General features: G+C 40.2%; 1 protein-coding gene across 4 annotated transcripts in view; it reads left to right on the top strand.

Annotated features, from left to right (window-relative positions):
* Positions 1–20169, top strand: part of dmd (dystrophin) — a 565648-nt gene that overhangs the window by 241267 nt on the left and 304212 nt on the right. For all 4 annotated transcript variants that reach the window (XM_062054060.1, XM_062054059.1, XM_062054057.1 and 1 more), the window contains exons 10-14: positions 3176–3304; positions 4722–4817; positions 7227–7325; positions 10075–10256; positions 19289–19439. In XM_062054060.1, coding sequence (XP_061910044.1) covers positions 3176–3304; positions 4722–4817; positions 7227–7325; positions 10075–10256; positions 19289–19439 — 657 coding nt within the window. The remainder of the gene's footprint in view (positions 1–3175; positions 3305–4721; positions 4818–7226; positions 7326–10074; positions 10257–19288; positions 19440–20169) is intronic.

The raw sequence follows: 20169 nt of genomic DNA, 5'->3' as shown, positions 1-20169 counted from the left end.
TACTTTTTTTTTATTCACCAAACTTCTTGCTTGTATTCTGTTCCAGTCTTGTGCAGGTCTTTGAATGGAAGAAAGTGTGTGCATTTTTTCCACATAATTAGTTGAGATTAGGACCAATGTTCCCTCAATTGTTCATGTTTGTGAGCAAACACAAAAACTCCCTGAGCATTCAGTGGAGCACATGTGAGCAACATCGCACGTGGCAATACCAGCAGCACACCTGTCTCAAACCAATCTTTTATAATAACACTCAAATGAGAGGAGTCATTTTCATGAGATTATTTAGTAATATTAGTGATTTGGCCCACTTGTAATGAAAATAAAAGAAATCTTGTTTTTCATAAGCTATGGATTAGTATTGTACAATATGTCTGGGTGGGGGTTCTGCTGTGGAAATCATTTGTACCCCTTTCAGAGATCACATTTAGTTCCCCTTAAACATCCTCATGTTGCACAATGAAATGTAAGTGTGTGCATTCCTGTAAGTTTCTCTAGTAACAGCATTCCATGATTAATATCAATAAATTAGCATTAATAATAAATTACAGTAGAATAAGCACACGTATGACTGAGGAGTCATAGTGTAACTTTGTGCGGTGTTTGAGTTGTCCGACTTTTTGTGTGGCCATAAACGCACCAGTGGTTTTGTGGTATGCGTGTTGGTGACAGATGACAAGTTGGTTTTGGCCTGGTTTGTACGGCAGAAAATGTCTAGTTTTTCGAGATAGAAGTTTTTTACTCATGTTTTTGGTGTGGTGATGGCCGAATATAAAGTGATCGATATAATTCCTGTCCTCGAAGCATCTCGATAGACGTTACAATAATTGAACGGTGTTCAATTGAACAGTGTTGACGAACACCTTTAGGCCCGCTTGTTGTCACTGTCACTCAGAGTTGCATTGCAAAATTACACAGAATAAATGTGTTTATTTTGTTTAGAATTCAGATGGGATTTGATTTGCTGTGCGCAGAGGACGCTTGAGCAGTGCGCAATTGCGCAGGTGCGCACCTGCGCAGGTCCGCACCTTAGAGGGAACGTTGATTAGGACTACTTAAAGGAACATGACACATTTGTGTGTTTCATAAAATAAACACTCTTTTGGGGTTACAATGCTTACTGGTCGGTAGGGGATGAAATACTAATTTACCTCAAATAAATGCACAATAATTTATTAAATTAGATGTGTTTTTGTATTCTTTTTAAATTTCCATAACAATGTTTTGTTTATATCTTTGTAAGGTGGGTAAGCACACTGTAAAACACCTTTGCAAAGGCCCAACAATCCTAATTTTCATAGACATATTTCACACTTCCTTTAAAGGGGACTTATAATGCAAAACTAACTTTTCTTACCTATTGATACCTGCTTTTGTGCATTTGGGATCTGCATAACACCCAAATATTTGAAATCTAATCAACGTTTTTCCAACATATGATGTCAGCGGATATCTCGATACATGGTAGAGGTTCACCCCAGCCCGCCATTGTAGTCATAAGTTCCTTCTTTTTCTCTATTCTCTCGTTGTGGGGCAGACTGTCTCATACTTGTACTTCCATCCTCCCATGTTTCATTTCTAATGCAAAGAGAGTATAGTTCAAACTTGTATCTATCAGTAGACTTAATATGAAAGCCCTAAAAATTACAACATGGCTGACGGGGAAAAGACGCTGTTGTTGTTGCAAGTAAATAAGACCGCCCGCAAAATGGCTCATCCTAAAGCAGGGGTGTCCAAAGTGCAGCCCGGGGGCCATTTGCGGCGCGCAGGTAATTGTTTAACGGCCCCACGGCACATTCTAAAAATATGATGAAAAAAAAATTTAAAAAATAAAAAGTGGTATAAAAGAGCGAACAGGTGAAATGTAACAAGAAAATGTTGCATTATTTACTCTAATAACACAAAGCTGCCATGCAGGCTGTTTCTTTCTTTATAAAATAATAATGACTCAAAATCAATGTCATTATGAATTATTGACCTATTCAAGGCTCCATTTACTTCACATTAAATATTCCAGTTTGAGATATTTTGGGGGGAAAATGTTGCATATTTTTTGGTTGCCCTTTAAAAAACAAAGTTTTTTAAAGAAGGGCCTAAAACGAACAAACAAAAAACATAAACAACAATAAAACTTATAATTGACGGATAGATCTGAAGTTGATCTTGAGACTATTGTGGTAAAAGTTCAAAAAAAATGTTGGATTTATTTTTTTAAACTTTGCTGAGCAGTACCCTCTTGGATCCCCAATAATTTTAGTGGAACTTTTTATTTTTTCAAGTGTCATTGCTCAAAAAAATAATGAATTAAAAACAATGTTGTCATGAGTTATTGACCTTTTTAGGACTCCAAATATTATATAATCTCAAATATTCCACTTAAAAATTTTATTGGGGGAAAATATTGCATATTTTGTGTTTTTTTCCATAAAAAAACACGGTTTTCGTTGACAAAAATGGCATACAACTTAAATCTTTAAAAGCGTTATATTGACAGATAGACCTAATGTTGATCTAGAGATTTAAACCTTGAATAATAATAATAATAATAATACTAAATAATGACACATTTGTAATATTTTTTTTGACCAAAACCTTTTGGGGTCCCTGGGATCAAGTCTGAGTGGAGGCCTAAACGTATCTTTTTTATACATATATTGCATTGGTTTTTAAAATAAAAAATATCAAAATGGCCCCCGCTTGCTTTGATTTTTCAGTGTGCGGCCCTCAGTGGAAAAAGTTTGGACACCCCTGTCCTAAAGAGACGGTCAGAAAGTGATTTGAAGATGGTCTGTAAAACATAATCTATGCAAAATGTTGACCAAAGAACCACCAATACATGTAATGTAGATCACAAGGAATTGGTATGAAAGAAAAAAATCATATTATGACCCCTTTAAATGATAATAAATACTTTACAGTACTGCAGCGTATTCTTCCTACATGTCAGCTATATTATATTATTTGTTGCATTATACGTCACATTTTGAAAATGTTCAACGACGTTGGGTGGAAACAGCTAATGTCTTTATTTTTTTTTTCTCTTCTCTTTTCTCTATCATGTCTGCATTCTCGTGTTCATCCCTTTTGTGTGGTGCGTTCTTCACCTGTCTTGCCGTCCTCTACCGCCTGCCTTTGCTGTCTTGCCCCCATCCAACTGTGTCTTCTGTCTGGCTCTCAGATCACATTGAGCGTGGCTCAGGGCCGAGTACAGAGTCCCTCCCCTCAGCCTCGCTATAAAAGCTGCGCCTACACCCAGGCGGCCTATGTCAAGTCGCCTGAGCAAAAGAGGAGACGCTTTACTGAGCAGGTCTGTGTGCCTCACCATGCTAACGCCCCACGCTGCACGTCCATGTCCATCTGTTTGTGCTGCTGTGTCCAAATGTTCATCAGCAAAGTCTCTGTCAAAGTCCTCGTTTGTGCTATAATCCTCATTCATGGTGTTTTAATAAAAAGAACAATAAACAAATCACTTAAATCTACTTATTTACTGTATATATATTTATTCTATGTAGTTACTTTATTTATATATTTATTGTTCCATCTCTTCCATTAGAAATAACTACCTGCAAAACAAAGCTTTAACAGGAAAGCAGCAAAATTAAGAATAATAAAAGGATGAATACTACACACTATATAGTGTATATTATATTGTTTCACCAACCAAATTCCACAAAAATTTAAATGGCTTAAACCAGGGGTGTCAAACTCATTTTAGCTCAGAGGCCGCATGGAGGAAAATCTGTGTACACGCGGGCCGGACTATTAAAATCATGGCTTTAAAACTAAAAAATAAAGACAACTTCAGATTGTTTTCTTTGTCGTACCTTGACCAAAAATACAACAAACACATTCTGAAAATATTACAATAAAAATATAGAAAAAAATACCGGTAGCGGTAAAGTTTAGGGGCGGCATGGCGTAGTGGGTAGAGCAGCCGTGCCAGAAACCTAAGGGTTGCAGGTTCGCTCCCCGCCTCTTACCATCCAAAATCGCTGCCGTTGTGTCCTTGGGCAGGACACTTCACCCTTACCCCCGGTGCCGCTCACACCGGAGAATGAATGATGAATGAATGAGTTGTAAAAATGAATGATGGGTTCTCACTTCTCTGTGAAGCGCTTTGAGTGCCTAGAAAAGTGCTATATAAATCTAATCCATTATTATTATTATTATTAAGTTTAGTTCCATGAAGGAAAGAAGAAAATGAATGAATGTAACGTTTATGACAACCTTTTTCCAAAACACAATATACAATGTGAGATATAACAGGCTAATGCATACATTTATCATTCGTTTTCAAAACGGTAACAAAAAAGTGGCACCCCAAAATTTTACTGTGTAACCCCATTTTTATGACTTGATGGGGTCCCTGGGATATCATCCCGGGGGCCATAGATAATTCATTCCTTGACTTTGACACATAGGACTTAGACCAACGATGTGGCTAATGTTGGTTGGACTTTCTCCGCTTTTTGAGGGTTTTTTTTCCTATGTTTACGATATATCTTACTGTCTAACTTTACTTCACTTTCCTTTTGTTTGATGCACTGCCATCAGAAGAGTGTGTCTTATGCTCTACATAATTTTTTGAGTCATCAGCGCCAGAATCGCTTAGCGTTGACGTGGTATTTCTGAGGGAATTACAATTTAATTTAATTATCTGTTTCCCTTTCTTCCTTACCTTGTGTACCCTGACACCTTCGTCATCAACCGGCTTCGCTCTCCAGTTCCTGAGTCCCAGTCAAGAGGAGCTGCAGCGAGGCCTCAGTCCTCTACCTCCCGGCTCCACCACTCTGGAGGCTTATCAAATGGCCCTGGAGGAAGTATGTCATAATGGCATTTGTTGTTAATTTAATGTGTGATTTAGAAGTTCCATGACTGTAATATAACCAATATGGAAAAGATTTAATTGGCTATCAAGAAGTTTTAAGATACGTCAGTAATTTGTCATTTTAATCTGATGCATTTCTAGAAAAAATTGAAATAGAGAAATAAGTACAGATGTATAAGACCTTAAACAAACATCAATTTAGTTTGCTTATTTACGCAATTTACCAATTTACCCAGAAATTAATTAGTAATAGGTTAGATAAATTGTGAAACTTCTCAGCACCCTATATTGATAGCTAGCAAACATTTCAACATCAATGGCCCGGATTGAAATAACTGAAGAAATATAACCAGTACTAATCGCAATTGACCATAATCTCTTAATTAATACAGGAAAAATATATGGATAGGCACGTTGGTTTGAAACAGGGTGCACAGTTACTTAGTAAACAGAAGGAAAGTCATGAAGCTGGAAGAACATGTCTAGATATAGTCTTTAGTGTACCATAGAAGTGGGAATCTTTGGGCACTTTAAACATCCATTCAATTTAGAGGCTACGATTCGATTATAAATACATTATTTTTACATCTATGATTATTATATTGTATATTATTATTATTACATTTTATATTGTTAATTTATTGTATATTATATTTTGTAAATGCATTACATTTAATTTTGAATAAAATGATACTATGTCAACAAAGCTCCTCCTTTGGCTACTGACATACTCAGTATTGTGTCATTTCCGGTTTATGGATGTTTTATATATACTGTATATATATATAAAAGTGAACAAATAAATAAAAGACCCTACTTGGCAAGCAAACATCCTTGGTTTAAATGTTGTGTCTTCTAAAACCACATAATGTTCAAACACTTTGGCCCCAGTCGCCATAAACTTGTTGTGGCTCAAAGGCTTGTTTTTCTTCTTCTCATACAGTACATATCTATGGCTGACAAACGTGTTGCGGTACTGTGTGGATTTTATTTATTAATCCACCTGCTAATTTCTTCTTCTTGGCTGGTTACTTTATGCTGTAACGCAGTTCCTATTAGCCTGGTGTTGAAGTGTACAAAACATTCATTATTTTCTTGTTCCACTAATTGACATTCAAGCTAGTTTAACACCGCGGCTAGTATAGATTTTATTATTTTCCTCTCTCTTAATGTTAAAATAATATTAGGTAATGGTTCGTTAATGGTTAGTCAGAACCAAACCTGCAACAAACGTTTAGAGAACATTGGGTAATGGTTCTCCAATGGTTAGTTAGAACATTTAGAGAACATTGGCATTCATGCTGCATGTTAGAACCATCTTTATTACTTAATTTAACATGCGTAAATAATCAAATTTTGGATATTTGCCCATCTATTAATGAATTGCCTGCGTTCAAATTGTGATGCATCGGAGAACCGATGCATTTTCCCACCTCTAGTATCCCACAGGGGTCAATACTGCGACAAAATCTGTTTTTGTTCTGTTTTATAAAGATCTGCAAGGCCATGAAAGACTTAAGGCCTTATCTATTAAAGGTTTGTGAGTATTAAAACACGTGCAAACCTAATAGCATCCGTAGAGCTGATCAACTAAGCCTGTGCACCGAGGATTGTATCTCATAAATGAGCAAAATAGCGATCCATTTCGTGTTTCCCTTCAAGTATATACAGAACAGATTCAGATTATCAGGATGCCCATTTAAAGATAACAGACACCAAAACGGACCTTTGGTGTCTGCTGGGGTTTTTTAATGGCATTTGTTTTTTTATATATGATATATATTATTAATCTATCCCCTATTTTAAAAATACTTATTTTCTTGTATCTGTATAATTCCAGAGCACAACTGCATTCATTGTCGCTGTTTTTGGCACAACACCGACATTTTCTAAAGTGCATTTGTTGGAGTGCAAAAAAGTAATTTCATTATACTGTGGATCGCACTGAAGGAGCTTCTGATATCCCAGAAAATGTGGTGCAGATTATAGTTGTATGATGCATGTTTCACAACATAGCAAATTAATATCTCAGAGGTGACAGGCGGTAAATCCTCATTTAAATAGGGCGTTCCACACCGTTTTTGCATTTGTTTTTATTGCGCATGCAGTCTTGGCAGATCACACCAAACGCGCCAACTAATAGTACAATGTTTTTGTTTGCACATGTTGTTAAGCACTTATTTGTCATTCTCGTAGCTCAGGCCCAAAGATTTGTCTCTCTCACAACATCCATGAAATGTACATGCACATGCATCGTGGCCAATTATGCAAAATAAATAACGTCATCTACCTCCTCATGTGGAACTGTGCAACTAAACATGGTGTACTTCATTAGTACTTTGTTAAATATGATAACAAACTAAAGCATTACCATGATGTTTCTTTTACTGTGGATGTCAAGGTGCTGACATGGCTTCTGTCGGCTGAAGATGGGCTCCAGTCTCAGCCTCCCGTCTCTGACCTTGTTGAGGAAGTAAAGGAGCAGTTTCACACACATGAGGTGAGGACATTACAGTAGCAAAAGTGCATGCTTAAAGGCCTACTGAAATTAGATTTTCTTATTTAAACGGGGATAGCAGGTCCATTCTATGTGTCATACTTGATCATTTCGCGATATTGCCATATTTTTGCTGAAAGGATTTAGTAGAGAACATCAACGATAAAGTTCGCAACTTTTGGTCGCTGATAAAAAAGCCTTGCCTGTACCGGAAGTAGCGTGACGTCACAGGTTGTGGAGCTCCTCACATCTGCACATTGTTTACAATCATGGCCACCAGCAGCGAGAGTGATTCGGACCGAGAAAGCGACGATTACCCCATTAATCTGAGCGAGGATGAAAGATTCGTGGATGAGGAAAGTGAGAGTGAAGGATTAGAGGGCAGTGGAAGCGATTCAGATAGGGAAGATGCTGTGAGAGGCGGGTGGGACCTGATATTCAGCTGGGAATGACTAAAACAGTAAATAAACACAATACATATATATACTCTATTAGCCACAACACAACCAGGTTTATAATATAATATGCCACAAATTAATCCCCCAAAGTACCATTCATTTCCGCAAAGTTCATACAGCACATATATTTCCCCAAAGTTACGTATGTGACATGCACATAGCGGCACGCACGTACGGGCAAGCGATCAAATGTTTGGAAGCCGCAGCTGCGTACTCACGGTAGCGCGTATCCAACTCAAAGTCCTCCTGGTAAGAGTCTCTGTTGTCCCAGTTCTCCGCAGGCCAATGGTAAAGCTTGACTGTCATTTTTCGGGAATGTAAACAATGAAACACCGGCTACGTGTTTGTGTTGCTGCAGCCGGCCGCTAATACACCGCTTCCCACCTACAACTTTCTTCTTTGCTGTCTTCATTGTTCATTAAACAAATTGCAAAAGATTCACCAACACAGATGTCCAGAATACTGTGGAATTTTGCGATGAAAACAGACGACTTAATAGCTGGCCACAATGCTGTCCCAAAATGTCCGCTACAATCCGTGACGTCACGCGCAAACGTCATCATACCAAGACGTTTTCAGCAGGATATTTCGCGGGAAATTTAAAATTGCACTTTACTAATCTAACCCGGCCGTATTGGCATGTGTTGCAATGTTAAGATTTCATCATTGATATATAAACTATCAGACTGCGTGGTCGGTAGTAGTGGGTTTCAGTAGGCCTTTAAGTTGACATTGACAAACATAATCGACCGATTTGAGAACCATAGGGTAATTTCTGTGAAGAATGGATTGATTTACAGTGCAGGCCAAAAGTTTGGACGCACCTTCTCATTCAATGCGTTTTCTTTATTTTCATGACTATTTACATTGTAGATTGTCACTGAAAGCATCAACACTATGAATGAACACATGTGGAGTTATGTACTTAACAAAAAAAGATGAAATAACTGAAAACATGTTTTATATTCTAGTTTCTTCAAAATAGCCACCCTTTGCTCTGATTACTGCTTTGTACACTCTTGGCATTTCCTCGATTAACTTCAAGCACACCTGTAAAGTGAAAACCATTCCAGGTGACTACCTCTTGAAGCTCATCGAGAGAATGCCAGAAGTGTGCGAAAAAGTAATTAGAGCAAAATGTGGCTATTTTGAAGAAACTAGAATATAAAATATGTTTTCAGTTATTTCACCTGTTTTTGTTAAGTACATAACGCCACATCAGAATCAGAAGTGCTTTAATAATCCCCGAGGGGAAATTAAGATTTTCATGTGTTCATTCATAGTTTTAATGCCTACAATCTACAATGTAAATAGTCATGAAAATAAAGAAAACACATTGAATGAGAAGGTGTGTCCAAACTTTTGGCCTGTACTGTATATTAACATGTATTGTAGGACTGCAGTAACTCGTCTCACAGGATTAATTGGTTCTGTGAAAACTGATATCTCATAGCAAAACCCACTATTCTTGCCTGTTGGCACATATTTTTGTGTATTTAGGATTCCCATAGGTGCTGAAAATATTTTCTCAAACCATAAATGCATTTAAAAGATATTTGTAAAACATTTTGGCCTTGTTCCAGGTGAGGGGTTTGAGCTTTGCCCTGATTTGTGACGTATGCCAACTTGTATTACATGGTAAATGTTTTCTGGCTGACTTCTTTGTTTGTGTACATACTTCCGCAGAATGACACACGTGCATATATATAACCATTATAACCAGCAATGCTGATGACAACTGATAACTGAGATACGAAAACCATTGCCGAACGTTGGCAAAACGTATATTATTATACAAAAAGCGGGGCATACACAAAACGGGATACTGCTGTAATGAATTTGCTTTATCAGCTTTAACAGAAAAGTGGAGATGTGGATGTTTTGTTTAAATAGCTTAGCATGTCTTGACATACAGTGGATTGCATTTAGCATCTTTAATGACATTGTATCAGCCCTTGGTGGAAAAAGTTTAGACACCCTTGTTGTCGTGTATTTTAGCGACAGCTCATTTAAATGTTGTGTTTTTCTGCAAGACTATCAACACTTCTTTGCAGTGATCCTCTCCAGATTCAGTAAACTGAGACTGTTCAGCTCTTTGACAATCATGTAGTGTACAATTTAAGTGCTTGAAAATGAAGAGAGGTGTGAGTTAATGTATTTGGAAAGCACTTCAATTGAATGTCGTCAGGTCATTCAACGTACGCTTGTAACATAAGAGCCTCTATCAGCTCATTAGCCTTTCACAAGTGGAACCTCTGCAACTGTGAGACATGTTGATGCCTCTCCTCTTCAAGGGCTACATGGTGGAGCTCACCACACACCAGGGCAGCGTCGGACGCGTCCTACGGGCCGGTGCCGCCTTACTGGCTGAAGGGAACCTGAGCGAGGAGGAGGACACAGAAGTGAGGGAGCAGATGAACCTACTGAACTCTCGGTGGGAGCACCTTAGGGTGGCCAGCATGGAGAGACAGAACAGGTGTGCAACAATGAGCGGTGATATGATATCATATATAAAATGGTCAAGCTAATTTAACCCTTTTCTTTTATATAGAACAGGCACTGCATTAGTCTTTTATTAAACACAATGTGCTTATCTAGTCTATTTAATTTACATGACATCATGTCATGTCTGCCTCTACATTGCCACATTTACAATTTATCATCTGCGTGTGGAGGAGCAATCATTCATTCAAAGACGAGTCTCTTTTTGGACTCAATTGAAGTCTTTCATCAATCGCTTTCTCGTATGAAAGTTTATGAAATGTAACTATGGGGGAGCAATTGCATTAATTCCTAGGTGTCAAGGCCAGCGGGACAGATCCGGCCCGCGCATGAATTATCTATGGCCCCCGGGATGATATTTGATTAGTATATAGAACCGACTGCTGTTTTTCACGCACCAATACTGTATTCCCCACAATGCAACGGTAGCCCGCGAACTCACTTCAACGCCGCAAGTGGGCCTCGGCTTCAATATTCATCAGCATTCAGGGCAGATGTCAACTTTTAGCAACCCCCTCCCCAATAATCATAATTGCCAACCTTGAGACCTCCGGTTTCAGGAGATGGATGGTGGGGGGTCGGGGGAGGGGGGTGGGGGCGTGGGCGTGGTTAAGAGGGGAGGAGTATATTTACAGCTAGAATTCACCAAGTCACGTATTTCATATATATACTGTATATATAAGAGATACTTGACTTTCAGTGAATTCTAGCTATATATATATATATATATATATATATATATATATATATATATATATATATATATATATATATATATATATATATATATATATATATATATATATATATATATATATATATATTTTATTATATATATATATATATATATATATATATATATATATATATATATATATATATATATATCTAAGACTTCTATGGAAATACAAGAACCGAGACTCAGATTTCCCTCGCCCGGACGCGGGTCACCGGGGCCCCCCTCTGGAGCCAGGCCCGAAGTTGGGGCACGACGGCGAGCGCCTGTCCCCATGGGGCCCGGCCGGGCACAGCCCGAAGAGGCAACGTGGGTCCCCCCTCCAATGGGCTCACCACCCATAGCAGGGGCCATAGAGGTCGGGTGCAATGTGAGCTGGGCGGCAGCCGAAGGCAGGGCACTTGGCGGTCTGATCCTCGGCTACAGAAGCTAGCTCTTGGGACGTTGAACGTCACCTCGCTGGGGGGGAAGGAGCCTGGAGGTTTTCGGGAGAGGCGCTGAATTTCGGGAGTCTCCCGGAAAATCCGGGAGGGTTGGCAAGTATGCCAATAATGGCTAAACGGAAGGTGGATGGTGAGAACAGGGGGTTTCAAGCCAGGTGGGAGGCAGAGTACATGTTCATGGAGGTAAAAGGCAAACCTATGTGTCTTCTGTGTGGAGAAAGAGTGGCTGAAATGAAAGAATATAATCTAAGAAGGCACTATGAAACGTCTAAGAAACACAAGGACAAAGACAAGAATATGGACACAGAAGAAAGGCTACAGAAGGTGGAATAATTCAAACGAGGTCTTAAGTCCCGGCAGGCTCTGTTTACTAAAGCCACATCAAAATGGTGTTGTTTTAAAAACTGACACCATATTTAATTATAATTGTAATAGTTGAATGATGATAAATGAATGTGTTGTGGCAGTATGCGGATTTCACCAATGTGGCGGTTTGTGGAAACAATCGGTTGCTTTTCCAAACATTTTTAATAAACTGCCAACATTAGAAAACTAAACAGGAAGTGCTTAAAGTTGAATGACTTTGTAGAAACACTGAGACAAAATCTAAGTTCATTGTGTTCTTAATGGTTTTAAAACTGCACCAATTTTTCTTAAGGGTTTTCAACTTGCGTCAAGTGTTTTGCTAAGAGGATTATTTGTAGTATGTACATTTTCCGAATTTACTTGTTCTATTATTGGCAAAAGTAAGACAAAGAAAATAATTTGAAGTTGTCTTTATTTTTAAGTTATTATGCCATATTTTTACCAGTCCGCCCCACGTGGGAATAGATTTTCCTTCATGCGGCCCTTGAGCTAAAATGAGTTTGATACCCCTGCATTAATTAAATGGCATCTCCACAACTGTAGAGGAGTAATTGCAATGTAGTCAGCTATACACCCATGCACATGCATTTTTGCCCCCCAAATATGTAAACCTCGGGCAAACACTGATCAGTCTGAAGCCACATTTCTTAAATTAAGCTTAGTTTTGATTTGTACATCGGTTAAAACTTTGTGCTGGGATTACATAAAACATGTAATTAATGTAGGAGATGTGTCAGAAAAGTTACAAGACTGTTGATTGCGTTCACTGCAAGTTCTTGTCATAGGGTCGGGCGATTGCTTAGTTCAGTGCTAAAAAAGAGGCGAGAGTTGTGGCAGGAAAACTTGTAACTGCTTCACTCGTCTGCTCACAATGCCCTGAGCATACTACGGTTACCGACCAAGAAGAACATTGTCGGTTTCTATCAATCTTTCCCAAGCTCAAGGCTTATTATTGGAATCCGTTTTAAAGATGTGATCAAAATGGCCGTGACAACGTAGCTGCGCAGTGCATGAAGGCCTGGCAAAGAAGGCTGGGAAAGTGTGTAAGACTTGTAGTTTGGATTTGAAATGTATTTTTTGTGACACCAGTCCTGGAACGTTTATGACACAAATCATACTTTTTTTATTTACAATCTGAGTCATAATCCTTCCCCAATGTTCGCAATGTATTGTTTTACATATTTCTCTCTGAATAACAACGTAGTCTCCTTGCTAACATACACAAGTAAGCGAATTAACCTTCAAATCAAACTTTAATATTGTCCCAATTCTATGTTTACAAATCCCTTATGACCATACAGTATACATCAAACAAAACCCAAAATCAAGTGAAGTTGGCACGTTGTGTAAATCGTAAATAAAAACAGAATACAATGATTTGCAAATCCTTTTCAACGCATATTCAATTGAATAAACTGCAAAGACAAGATACTTGACGTTCGAACTGGAAAACGTTATTTTTTGCAAATATTACCTCAGTTGGAATTTGATGCCTGCAACATGTTTCAAAAAAGCTGGCACAAGTGGCAAAAAAGATTGAGAAAGTTGAGGAATGCTCATCAAACACTTATTTGGAACATCCCACAGGTGAACAGGCTAATTGAGAACAGGTGGGTGCCATGATTGGGTATAAAAGCAGCTTCCATGAAATGCTCAGTCATTCACAAACAAGGATGGGGCGAGAGTCACCACTTTGTGAAAAAATGCTTGAGCAAAATGTCCAACAGTTTAAGAACAACATTTCTCAACGAGCTATTGAAAGGAATTTAGGGATTTCAACATCTGCGGTCCGTAATATCATCAAAAGGTTCAGAGAATCTGGAGAAATCAATGCACGTAAGTGATGATATTACGGACATTCGATCCCTCAGGCGGTACTGCATCAAAAAGCGACATCAGTGTGTAAAGGATATCACCACATGGGCTCAGGAACACTTCAGAAAATCACTGTCAGTAACTACAGTTGGTTGCTGCATCTGTAAGTCAAGTTAAAACTCTACTATGCAAAGCGAAAGACATTTATCAACAACACCCAGAAACGCCGCCGGCTTCGCTGGGCTCGAGCTCATCTAAGATGGACTGATGCAAAGTGGAAAAGTGTTCTGTGGTCTGACGAGTCCACATTTATAAATAGTTTTTGGAAATGTGGACATTGTGTCCTCCGGAACAAAGAGGAAAAGAACCATCCGGATTGTTATAGGCGCAAAGTTGAAAAGCCAGCATCTGTGATGGTATGGGGGTGTATTAGTGCCCAAGGCATGGGTAACTTACACATCTGTGAAGGTAGCATTAATGCTGAAAGGTACATACAGGTTTTGGAGGCACATATGTTGCCATCCAAGCAACGTTATCATGGACGCCCCTGCTTATTTCAGCAAGACAACGCCAAGCCACGTGTTATAATAGTGTGGCTTCATAGTAAAAGAGTGCGGGTACTAGACTGGCCTGCCTGTAGTCCAGACCTGTCTCCCATTGAAAATGTGTGAAGCCTAAAATACCACAACGGAGACCCCGGACTGTTGAACAAAAGAACAGGAAAGAATTCCACCTGAAAAGCTTCAAAAATTGGTCTTTTCAGTTCCCAAACGTTTACTGAGTGTTGTTAAAAGGAAAAGCCATGTAACACAGTGGTAAAAATGCCCCTGTGCCAACTTTTTTGCAATGTGTTGCTGCCATTAAATTCTAAGTTAATGATTATTTGCACAAAAAAAATTCTCATTTCGAACATTAAATATTTTGTCTTTGCAGTCTATTCAATTGAATATACCTGTAAGTTGAAAACGATGGATGGATTATTCTTTCTATGTTTAGGTCTAGTTCTCTTCCCACTGCCACTTGGCTTCTTTTTTGTTTACGTTCTGTTGCTAAGAGTACACACATACTGTACATATACATTCACTGTACAAACACACATATACACATACTGTACATATACATTCACTGTACAAACACACACATACACATTCTATACATATACATTCACTGTACAAACACACATATACACATACTGTACATATACATTCACTGTACAAACACACACATACACATTCTATACATATACATTCACTGTACAAACACACATATACACATACTGTACATATACATTCGCTGTACAAACACACATATACACATACTGTACATATACAAGTACATATGCACACATACGCTCATGCACATAATCATGTTTCATCAAACATATATTAACGTTGTTGCCTTAGGGTAAACTGGGTATAACACATGGCACACTGACAAAGCTTAACCTATTGTTACTATAACAATCTACAAGGTTAATGTAGGTTGCTTCTCTTTCTTCCTCTCCATTTTTCTGCATTCTTTCGTATCTCAAGTTATCATTACGTATATGTATTGTTGCATTTGAACAATTGTATTGTTGATAATAAAGGAAAAGTATTGGTATTGTTTATTATCAATAGCACTATTTCTATTGGTATTCATATTGCTCCATTTTTAGTGTAATAATGCTCATTGTCATTTCTGTATTATTTTTTATTTTCGCTAACTGCTTATTTGCTATTACTTTTACCATCATATTTGTACATGTCGTATTTGCTGATGTTGCTCTGTTGTTGTTGTTGTTGTTGTTGTTGTTGTTGTGTTTGCTGTTGTTGTTTTTGTCTCTCTGTTTAATCCCCCTATTGTCCCCACAATTCCCCCCTCTGTCTTCCTTTTTTTCTCTTTCTATCCCCTCCTGCTCCGGCCCGGCTGCACCAAATGATAATATAAATACATTTAATAAAATCAAAATACAAATAAGGCAACAAGAGAAGTATCCTACACTTCTCTTTTGTAAAGTAAATCTGAACAGCCGATATGGGCATCTACATCTGCTATATGATTTGCCCGAGAAGCTGGGCAGGACAAAAAAAAAAAGAAAGAAAACGATTTGCAAATCATTGTATTCTGTTTTTATTTACAAATTACACAACCTTCCAACTTCACTGGTTTTGGGTTTTGTACATTAAGTCAGCCTTGACCTTTTCTATTATATGTTGCTTAGGGGAATCTCAGTTGCAAATCAAAAATCTGTTAAAGCCCGGCCAGCGAGGTTTAGGATCCAAAAGCAGATACAAAGATTGTGAGATGTTGTCCCACACATTTGATCAGAAATGTATACGAAGCTACAAAAGTCTCCGACAATATAAGAAATGCCGAAAGCAAAGAAACAACTGACAGGGCTGCAGAGAACAATCTTGAAACTAAATGATAATAACTAGAGTATTCAAAAGAGCTGATAAACAACAGTGTTTGAGGGAAAGACAACATTAATAGAAATGGAGCAACAAGGCAGTGCAGGAAGACGCAATAAAAAAAGTAGCAACCAGAACCTACCCATAATGTAGTGTTTTTCAACCTTTTTTGAGCCAAGGCACATTTTGTTCATAAAAAAAAATACGAAGGCACACCACGGGCAGAAAAGGTTAAAAAATGAAACTCCACCAGGTTGTCATGCCTTATTTTGAGTTTGTTGTTGTTTCCTGTGTGTAGTGCTTTAGTTTCTGTCTTGCGCTGTTAATTTGGTGACCCTTCCTGTTTTGTTGGTGTTCTCCTGTAGCAGCGTCACGCCTTACTTTGAGTTCCATTGCCCGCACCTGCTTTGTTTTGGCAATCAAGACTATTTAAGTTGTGCGTACTCTATCCTTCTTTGTGGGGACACTTTTGATTGTCATGTCATGTACGGACGTACTTTGTGGACGCCGTCTCCGCTCCACACGCTGTAAGTTTTTGCTGTCGTCCAGCATTCTGTTTTTGTTTACTTTGTAGCCAGTTCAGTTTTACTTTTGTTTTGCATAGCCATCCCTATGCTTCAGTGCCTTTTCCTAGCGGGACTTGCCTTTTGTTCATTTTTGGTTTAAGCATTACATACTTTTTACATACCAAAACAGGTTGAAAAACACTGCACTAGACAACGCCACATTATTATAGTTATTGATTTGCAAAAAATATTTTTTGGCCCAATTAGGTGAAGTTGCATAATTTCCCACGGCACACCAGACAATATCTCACGGCACAGTGCCGCGGCACAGTGGTTGAAAAACACTGCCATAATGCATGGCTACCCTCACATAGTTGGGCAGGCAACAATGTTGCTTAGGGCGTTGCCCGCTCTGCTCCATGCCTATGGGGAGCTACAGTATGTGGGAGCTTAGCGCTGCACGAGGACCAGTGGAACTATGCAACCCAAGCAAGGTTGGGTTCAACGCCTGATACACTTCGTAAAAACAATATGGGAACTTAAATGGCGTGTTTATAAGTGCTGTGGCTAACATCAGAATCAGAATCAGAATCAGAATAGTTGTATTGCCATTGTTTGAGAACGGGTTCACAAACTAGGAATTTTTCTTGGTGCAAACGTGCGACATAAAACACATATAACACATATTTGGTATAAAAAGAGCTGTGACTGAGCTATCAGATAGACTTAGAAGGGATTCAAGGAATTCAAGGAGCTGCTGTTAGGAGTTCTTGTTCATTTGCCTGATGGCCGAGGGGAAAAAACTGTTCAGGTGGCGGGAGGTGTGGGTCTGGATGGAGCGTAGTCTCCTGCCTGAGGGGAGAGGGGAGAATAGTGTGTGTCCAGGGTGAGAAGAGTCAGCTGTGATCCGACCCACACGCCTCCTGGTCCTGGAGGAGAACAAGTCCTGGAGGGATGAGAGCTTGCAGCCAATCACCTTCTCCGCAGCACGTACGATGCGTTGCAGTCTATTCTTATACTGGACTGTGGCGCCGGGGAACCACACTGTGATGGAGGAGGTCAGGATGGACTCTATGATGGCTGAGTAAAACTGCACCAGCATCTCGGTCGGCACCTTAAGTTTCCTCAGCTGCCGCAGGAAGTACCTCCTCTGCTGGGCCTTCTTGATGAGGGAGCTGATGGTCAGCTCCCACTTGAGGTCCTGGGTGATGGTGGTGCCCAAGAAACGGAAGGAGTCCACAATGGGGACGGGGGTGGGAGAGTCAATCAGGGTGAGGGGGGATGGTGGGGCTGTGACTTTCCTGAAGTCCATGATCATCTCCACTGTTTTCTGGGCGTTCAGCTCCAGGTTGTTGAGGCTGCACCAGGACGTCAGCCGGTCTACCTCTCTCCTGTAGGCGGACTCATCGCCATTCGAGATGAGCCCGATGAGGGTGGTGTCATCCGCAAACTTGAGCAGTTTTACGGATTGGTGACAGGAGGTGCAGCAGTTTGTATACAGGGAGAAGAGCCAGGGGGAGAGTACACAGCCCTGAGGAGTACCAGTGTTTGTGGTTCGACTGTCCGAGACAATCTTCCCCAGCCTTACGTGCTGTCTTCGGTCCGTCAGGAAGTCATTAATCAAACTGCAGAGGGAGTCGGGCACGCTGAGCTGGTAGAGCTTGTCTCGTAGCGGTCCAGGGAGGATGGTGTTGAAGGCAGAGCTGAAGTCCACAAACAGGATCCTAGCGTAGGTTCCTGGGGAGTCCAGATGCTCCAGGATGAAGTGGAGGGCCAGGTTCACTGCATCATCCACAGACCTGTTGGCTCTGTAGGCGAACTGCAGTGGGTCCAGGAGGGGGGCGGTGATGTCCTTGAGGTGAGGCAGGACCAAGCGCTCAAAGGACTTCATGACCACAGACGTCAGCGCGACCGGCCTGTAGTCATTTAGTCCTGTGATCCGTGCTTTCTTGGGGACAGGGACAATGGTAGAGGTCTTAAAGCAGGACGGCACGCGGCATAGCTCCAGAGAGGTGTTAAAAATGTCAGTGAAGACAGGAGCCAGCTGGTCCGCACAGTGTCTGAGAGTGGAGGGGGAGACACCATCCGGCCCGGGGGCCTTCCGCGTATTCAGCTTCAAGAACTGCCGGCGTACATCCTCTTCTTTAATTGAGAGGGTCTTTACAGTCTTATTGTGTTTTTGGAGTCCTGTGATGTCATTGGAGTCCTTTGAGTCCTTTAACTCCTTTAATGATGTGCTGGCATTGGTGGGGAGGGTGATGGAGGGGGGAGCATGGCTTTGATGAGCTGAAGGCCGTTCATGACGACAGTAATGTGTGTTGAGGCCCTGAGCGAGAGTCCGGTCATTCAGGGCCTGGGGGGTTTTGGGCTTATAGTTCGTAAGGGCCCTTAGACCTCTCCAAACTGCCGCAGAATCATTGGAGCGGAACTGTTCCTGTAGACAGTTAGAGTACACAGATTTAGTTTTCTCCACTTCCCTGGTGAAGTGGTACTTCGCTTCTCTGTATGTACTTCGGTCCCCGCTTCTCCACGCAGCCTCCTTCTTCTTGCGCAGCTGTCGGAGCTTGGGTGTGAACCAGGGCTTGTCGTTGTTATAACAAACCCTGGTGCGCGTTGGAATGATGCGCGCCTCATTGAACTGTATGTATGAGGTCACAGTGTCCGTATACTCGTCCAGATTGTTCGTGGCCGCTCCAATTGCCTCCCAGTCTGTCGTTTCCCATGCTCCCACTTGTCCTTGTGCACAGACTCCATCAAGTCCTGATGGACCTGCAGCACAAGCAGCTGCAACAGCTCACAGACTGGCTGGACAAGACAGAAGCACGGGTCAAGAAGATGGAGGCTCAGCCGCTCGGTCCTGACTTGGAGGACGTCAAACACCAAGTGGAAGAGCACAAGGTGGCCACCTTCTTCATCCTGGTTTATTCAAGAAACACAGGACTGTTTTTAATTCAGACACAACATTAGGTACACGTTAGCAATATAATGACTATGAATTTAAAATTAGGTTAATTATTTTAATGGTAATTTGCAATGATCTCAGACTGCGCTACTGTGTACTGAGAGAGTTTATGATAATACTAATACATGGCAGTGATAATTCTCGGGTGTTTTACATTAGAATTTATAATAAGGCTGCATTTTCTGTGTAGATCCACACTTGAATATTTAAAAGTCTCCTGTTGATCTTAAAACAAACCCCATCACAAATTAGATAAAACAAATGTACTGCACTGCCTTTTGTAAGGGTGAATGTGGAAATAGTGTCAAAAGGCTTTGAGTACCTTGAAGGTAGACCCATCAGGAGCAAGGGTGAAGTGTCTTGCTCAAGGACACAATGGACATGACTAGGTTGGCGGAAGTTGGGACGGAACCTGAAACCCTCAAGTTGCTGGCACTGCTGCTCTACCACCCGAGCCACGCCGCCCCCCATGAATATGTGGATTCTTCACACATGTACATTCCTCGACGTATTCAAACCATCCATCATACAAAACATTCAACACATTTAGACAGCTAATTCCCACATTTAAAAAATTCCAAATTTTCCCTGACCTCCACATTTCCGGTCTCAAAATTCTCATTGAAATGAATGGAACTTTATCCTCATTTTTCAACCACTCTAGCA

The sequence above is a fragment of the Entelurus aequoreus genome, linkage group LG07 (genome assembly GCF_033978785.1).
Source record: "Entelurus aequoreus isolate RoL-2023_Sb linkage group LG07, RoL_Eaeq_v1.1, whole genome shotgun sequence".
In the NCBI taxonomy this organism is placed as follows: Eukaryota; Metazoa; Chordata; class Actinopteri; order Syngnathiformes; family Syngnathidae; genus Entelurus; species Entelurus aequoreus.
This window is presented reverse-complemented; position numbering and strand designations above follow the sequence as displayed.